The sequence below is a fragment of the Elephantulus edwardii genome, unplaced genomic scaffold (assembly GCF_000299155.1).
Source record: "Elephantulus edwardii isolate Elephantulus edwardi_28Jun2011 unplaced genomic scaffold, EleEdw1.0 scaffold00185, whole genome shotgun sequence".
NCBI classification, from domain to species: domain Eukaryota; kingdom Metazoa; phylum Chordata; class Mammalia; order Macroscelidea; family Macroscelididae; genus Elephantulus; species Elephantulus edwardii.
In genome coordinates, this window is record NW_006399935.1 from 1,600,690 (window position 1) to 1,608,135 (window position 7,446).

The following is a 7,446-nucleotide window of genomic DNA, read 5'->3' on the forward strand; positions in this document are numbered from 1 at the left end:
ATAATAGTCTATGTGTTTCCTACTGCCAAAGGGGCCCTTTAGAGTAGTGAGAGAAGATCTTCACCCTGAAACCTACAGTGTCCCTCTTCAGCAGGAAGTAGCTAAGAGAATACGCCATCCCCTTTTCCTCATGAATCAGGGTGAAGTCTCCCTCAGGGAGGAGAGATAGGGAATTGCAAAGGACACACTGACAAAGGAGATTAATCAGAACTGGCTTCAACAAGCACTGTGGCAACTGGACAATTAAAACAGATATTCAGGGGAGAGGGGAAGAGGAACAAATTGGGGAGGAGGGTAGAGAAAACAGTGCAACAATGAATGAATGAAAACGCAAAATCTCTGTAAATGTTCACTAAAACTAATAAAATTTAATAATAATTAAAAAACAAACGACAAACAAAAAAACCCCAAAAAACAAAAAGAAACAAAAAAAGATAAAATAAAAAAACAAACACAGTGCCACTGAGTTCATTCTAACTCATAATGACCTTCTATTAGGTTTCTGATGCTGTAAATTTTCATTTTTTTTAAATTAATTAATGGTTTAATTTTCTTGTGATTTGAGTAAAAGTTTACAACACATATGCGTCTTTCATTCAGTCATTTGTGCACACTTTGTTTTGCAATATTAATTATGATACCCACAATGTATTCATGATTTCCTCACTTCATCCCTTTAATTCTTACTCCCGTTAATACATCTATCCTCCTTTTCCAGCTTCCATGACTTTATCCTTGTACAGATGCTTCTCTGTTGACCTTGTTGTCACTGTTAGGTTGTTGTTGTTGTTGATTGCCATTGAATTGAGCATGACTCATAGAGACTCTGTGAACAAAAGGTCTGAAGCCTTTATTTAACTGTTGATGTTTATCAAAGTTCATAGAGTTTCCAGGTGCATGTTGTTTAGGAAGTGGATGCCACTAGGTTGTGTTGAGTTTCGTTCAGCTAATAATGATACTGTGAACAGTACATCAGATCCTTGTCTTATTTCACATCATCTGCAACATCAGAATCTTGCTCAAGGATATTGGTATGGTTACTGTGTCAATTTATATTTGAGGATGTTTATCTTTTTTCCTGAGCCTCTACCTTTTCTAGCCTGGTTTCTTTTTTTCAAAGGCTGGTCCTTTCTGTTAACATGCTCAAAGTATGTGAAATGAAGTTTCACCATTATTATCTCTACACAGCACCCTGATTGTGTTTCCTCGAGGACAGATTTATTGTTCTTTTGGCAGTTCATCAACATCACAATTCAAAGGCATCAATTCATCTTTGATCTTCTTTACTCAGTATTCAATTATCAGAAGCACATGAAGCAACTAAAAATGTAATAGATTATATCAGGCACATCTTCATCTTGATCTTTAAACTAACATCATTGCTCTTTAACATTTTAAAGAACTCCTTGACATCATATTTTTTTCTCTTTCCAAAAAATAGTGACCTGACAGAGTGTGGAAACTATCACACAATATCATTACTCTCACATGCAAGCAAGATACTGCTGAAAATTATTTAAAAAATGACTCGAACAGCACATCAAAAGAGAACAGCTAGATGTGCTGGGTTTAGAAGAGGCTGTGGCACTAGGGATATTATAGCCAATGGTACATGGATCTGGTTGAAAGCAGACAGGACCAGAAAAATGTGACATCAGGTTTGGAGAAAGACTCATCTACAACCTGTGTTATGCAGATGACACAACCCTGCTTGCTAAAACTGAGTAGGACCTGAAGTGCTTGCTGCAGAAGGTCAAGGACTGCAGGCTTCAATGTGGATTGAAGATCAACATCAAGGAAACAAAGATTTTCACCACTGGGCTGACTGTCAGCATTATGATGGATGTTGAAGAGATTGAGATTGTTAATATATTTAGTTTTCTTGGCTCCACAATCAACACTCCTGTGTACCAGCAGCCAGAAAAATCAAAAGATGAATTGCATTGGGAAAGTCTGCTGTCAGGGACCTCTCCAGAGTACTGAAGAGCTGTGATGTCAGTCTGGAGACTTTGGTGCACTTGATCCAGGCTATAGTCTTTGAAATTAATTGCTATGGGTCAGAGAGTTGGACAATGACTAGGGATGATAGAGAACTGATGCCTTTGAGCTATGTCGCTTGAGAAGAATAGTGCATGTACTATAGACTGCCAGGAGAGCAAACAGGTTCATTCTGGAGAGGGTAACACCAGGCTGCTCCTTGGAGTCAAGGATTCTGAGACTTAGTCTGACATACTTTGGGCATATTTCAAAGAAGGACTAGTCCTTGGAAAAGGGACATCATGCTTGGAAGGGTGGAAAAAGAGCACAAGGGAGGAAGACCCTCAATGAGCTGGATTGATTCAGTGACTGGGATAATGACGGTAGGTGTATCAGAGACAGTAAGATTGGTACAGGATAGAGCAGGTTTCAAGGCATTATACATAGGGTCACTATGAGTCGCAAGTGACACAACAGTGCATAGCAACAACAACAATGACAACAACAGCAGCAACTTGGAGAAAGGACACATCCCTGACACACTCATTTCTTGATTTTGAACCTTGCAGTGTTTCCTTGATCTGTTTGTACAGCTGCTTCCTTCTTTAAGTGTAGGTTTCACGTGAACACAGTGAAGTGTGCTGTTGGTGTGGTACCTACCATCCACTCTGTAGGAGAAAGATGATGAGGCGGTCTCCTGTGCTTTTGACCTCATGTTTGACAATATGAGACCAAAAGGGCAGCACTTACCTGTGGATAAAACCCTGAAGGTGAGAATAGGTAGAATAGAAGGATTCATGGAAATGAAAACTACAGGGAGGAATTGGGAGAAATGCACATACATCATGGGTATTGTAATTAATGTAATAAAACATGTATAAATAAAGGGTTGAGTACAAAACCAACATGTGTTGTAAACTCTCACTCAGATCTCAAGAAAACATATTTAAAGACAAAAACAGAGATACGGAGGAAAAAACTGGACCCTCCCTGAAACCCACTGGAAGTGTTGCCATGAGTCAAATCCACCTGATGCCAAGGAGCTTTGATGGCCTAATGGAAGTTGCACTGTCAACTCGGAAGCAGGCAGTTTGAATCCACCAGTTGTTCTGAAGAAGAAAGATGGGCAATCTCCCATGCCATTTAACAGTCTCTAAAAACCCTTCAAAGGGTCAGCTATGAGTTGGTTCTGACTCCAAGGCTGACTCAAGGTTGTGTTGTGAGTCAGAGAGAGAACATTTCTTTGTAATTATTTCCTTCCACACGGAGACCCTATGGATCATACACAAATGAAAAGATAAGAACTCACTTGTTGTTTACAGTCACTGGAGGTACTGTCTTTGCTTGGAGTTGAAAAAGTAGAGTTGGTTTCTATAAAGAGAATGAGAGAAGTTTAGAAAAAAATAGTGTTTCTTCATGGTCTGAAACTGTGGCTTTGCTCTAACAAGTGAAAAATATTAATCCGCTTCTAGCCTTTTTCTGAACAGCTCCCCCCCCCCACACACCCATTTTGCAGTCATACTTGATGTCCTCTGCCAGGGAATTCAGAATCTAGGTTGCAAATTCTTTGGAAACCAGATGAGCTGTGGAAGGATACCAAGGATATCATCCATGAAGAATGCAAACAAGACAGAGAAGGAAGAAAAGACCAAGACGGATGTCAGAAGAGACGGACGATTGCATGAGAGCACCAAGAAGCCAAGGCAAAGGGAAGAAATCAAGAAGTTAAGGAGCTAAAAGGAAGATTCCAAAGGGCAGCTTGGGAAGACAAAGCAAAGTATTATAATGAAATGAGCAGAACTGGAGTTGGAAAATCAAAAGAGAAGGACTCGCTCGGCATTTCTTAAGCTAAAGGAACTGAAGAACAAATTTAAACTTCTAATTACGATAATTAAGGATGCTGAGGGCAGAAAGCTGAATGATCCAAGAAGCATCAAAAGAAGATGGAATGAGTACACAGAATCACTACACCAGAATGAATTGGCTGACACAGAAGGGTTTCATGAAATGACACATTATCAAGAGGTAATGGTGATGAAGGAGTATGTTCAAACTGCTCTGAAGGAATTGGCAAAAAACAAAGCCCCAGGAATGGATGGAATATCAATTGACATATTTCAGCAAACAGATGCTGTTCTGCACACACTCATCAGGTTATGTAAAGAAACCTGGAGGACAAGTACCTGGCCAACTGACTGGAAGAGAGATCTCTTTATTCCCATTCCAAAAACAGGTGACCAGACAGAGTGTGGAAATTGTCTAACAATATCACTAATATCATATGCAAGCAAGATCCTGCTGAAGATTATCTAAAAATGACTGGAACTGTACATCAGCAGAGAACTGCCAGATGTGAAAGCTTATATTAGACGGCTTTTGGCTGGAAGCACAGAGTAAAAGAGGAGTGTCTGTGTTTTATTGACTATGTATCAGAGAGCTGGACAATAACTAAGGATGATAGAAGAAGGATCGATGCCTCTGAGTTATAGTGCCAGAGAAGAGTGTTGAACGCATTGTGGACTGCCAGGAGAGCGAACAGGTCTGTCCTGGAGAGGGTGAAACCGGGCTGTTCCCTAAAGGCAAGATTTTTATTGCTCCATATCACATACTTTGGGCACGTGACCATGACCTGGAGGGATCAGTCCTTGGAGAAGGACATCATGCTTGGAAGAGTGTAGGGACAGTGCAGGAGAGGAACACCCAGGATAAGATGGATCACATTAATGTGAGAAACAGGATTAGGTCTGTCTAGGACAATGAGATTGGCTCAAGATAGTCCAGGGTTCAGAGCTAATGTATGTACAGTCACTCGGATTCACAAGCAACTCAAGGGCACATGAGAACAACAACAGTGTTCAAAAGGAATTTTGCAAATGTTAAAGATCTTGAAATAGTAGATTATCTTTTTTCTTTCTTTCTTTCTTTCTTTCTTTCTTTTTTTATTATTAAATTTTATTAGTTTTAATGAACATTTATAGAAATTTTGGGTTCTCATTCATTCATTGTTGCACTGTTTTCTCTACCCTCCTCCCCAGTTCGTTCTTCTTCCCCTCCCCCCCAATGTCTGTTTTAATTGTCCAATTGCCATAGTGCTTGTCGAAGCCAGTTCTGATTAATCTCCTTTGTCAGTGTGTCCTTTGCCATTCCCTAACACTCCTCCCTGAGAGAGACTTCACCCTGATTCATAAGGAAAAGGGGATGGCGTATTCTCTTAGCTACTTCCTGCTGAAAAGGGACGCTGTGGGTTTCAGGGTGAAGATCTTCTCTCACTACTCTAAAGGGCCCCTTTGGCAGTAGGAAACACATAGACTATTATGGAGATTGATTTTGGAATTTAGATGCACTGTTATTAATTGTGCTTAGCCGTACATGTTCATATCCTTGAAGATGTATCATGGAAGTGTTGCAGCCGGCCTTTCTCCTGCCAGGTTAGTTCCTCAACAGCACGGCTGATAGCTCTGGGTGATGGCTGGATCCGCGGTGATGCCCTGAGGTCACAGGGTAGATTATCTTTTATACTTTCAATTAAAATTTAACGACAGCCATTGGGTTAATGTCAACTAATGATGACCCTCTGTTAGGTTTCCCAGGCTATAAATCTTAATGAGAGAAAACTCTCTACTCTTCTACTCATGGAAAAGCTGGTAGGTTAGAACCATCTATTTTTTAAAAGTATTTTATATTTGTTTGCAAACAAAGTTCACATACATTGTTTGAAACTATCCTTTTCTCACATTGTTTCATGGAATAATTTCAATTCATCGTGCTTTATAAAATTAATCGCCGTTGAATTGTGCCCACCATTACTCTGTCTTTCCAGATCCCTGCCAGATCTCTCCCATTTCCCGTCCCCACCACTCCCTCCACCCACCGAATTGTGTGACCCTATGATTTCCCTCATGCCCACTCTCATTCCTCTGCTCCCACTCCTCTTTTTATCCTCATGCATGTTTTACTAGTTATCCTTCTATTTTTTTACAATTATAGTCATACAGTATTTATGTCCTTAAAAGACTGAGTTAGTTCATTCAGCATAATACTCTCCAATCTTTCACAAGTTATTTAATAATTTTCAAAATTGTTGCCCCTTTTAATTTCCTGGCTACTGGTGCCAAGAGTGTAATTTTTTTTTCTTTGTGGAAGCCCTGTAGGATTCTATAAACTTTCTTTATGAGACTCTTGTCTAAGATGATACTAACAAATGTTTTTCCCAGACAGTAGGTTTTATTTTCAGTCTGTTGGAAAAAGGTTTTGGTGCACGCAGGGATTTAAGTTTTAGAAGGCCCCATTCATCAATTTTATCCTCTCCTATACGTGTATTTCTGGCTGTATTTTTCAGCTTCTTTATACTATAGGCTAGGCCCTTTAAGCTTGATCCCACCTTATCTTTTATGATTTTTATGGTTTGGGGCTTTATATCTAGGTCTGTGATCCACCTTGAGTTGATTTTTGTGTATGGTATGAGATGTGGATCCTGCTTCAGCTTTCTACAGATAGCATTCCAGTTTTGCCAGCATCATTTGTTGAAGAGGTTGTCATTTTCCCATTTTTGAGGTTTGTTTCCTTGTCGATTATCCATTGACCAAATATTGATGGGGTAATTTATGGGTTTTCGATTCTGTTCCATTAATCTAAATGCTACTTATTTATTCTAGAGACTAATGTGTGCTTGATCCAGGCCATGATCTTCGCAATTACTTGCTGTTCATCAGAGAGCTGGACAATGACTAAGGATGACAGAAGAAGAATTGATGGCTTCAAGTTGTGATGCTGTAGAAGAGTCCTGAACATAACATAGACCACCAAGAAAACCAACAGATCTATCTTTGAGAGGGTGAAACCAAGTTTCTCCTTGGAGGCTAAGATTTTGAAGCTCTTTTTCACATACTTTGGGAATGTGGCCAGAAGAGACCAGTCATTGGATAAGAACAACATGCAAAGAATTGTGTAGGGACAGTGCAGGGTAGGAAGACCCCAGAGGAGATAGATTGATATAGTAACTTGGGTAATAAGTATAGGTGTGCAAGAGTCTGTGAGACTGGCTCAGAACAGGGCAGGCTTCAGAGCTATTGTACTATCACTGTCACTATCAGTTGCAGGCAACTCGATGGCATATAACAACAACAACAACAACATACTATTTATTTAATAATGATACTAAATACTACCTATTTAGGAATATTGCTTATTTAGTAGTATTTTGATTTAGTAGTATTTAAGTCTATGTACCTGTCACTGTACCAATAACACGAGATTGTACACAGCTTTAGTTTGCTTGGCTCCACAAACAACAGTCTTGGCACCAGCAGCCAGGAAATTAAAAGGCTCATTGCCATGGGAAAGTCTGCTGTTAGGGACCTCTCCAAAGTACTGAAGAACAATGGTGTCTCTCTGGAGACTAAGGTGCGTCTGATACAGGCCATGGTCTTCGCAGTCACCTGTTATACATCAGAGAGTTGGACAATGACC

The 7,446-nt window shown here is 39.8% G+C and overlaps 1 protein-coding gene across 1 annotated transcript in view; it reads right to left on the bottom strand.

The window, feature by feature from the left end:
* The window catches only part of LOC102875324 (EGF-like module-containing mucin-like hormone receptor-like 3-like), a 120,919-nt gene that overhangs the window by 54,382 nt on the left and 59,091 nt on the right, over positions 1–7,446 (bottom strand). The window contains exon 4 of the mRNA XM_006896408.1: positions 3,287–3,348. Within this exon, the coding sequence (XP_006896470.1) occupies positions 3,287–3,348 (62 nt within the window). The remainder of the gene's footprint in view (positions 1–3,286; positions 3,349–7,446) is intronic.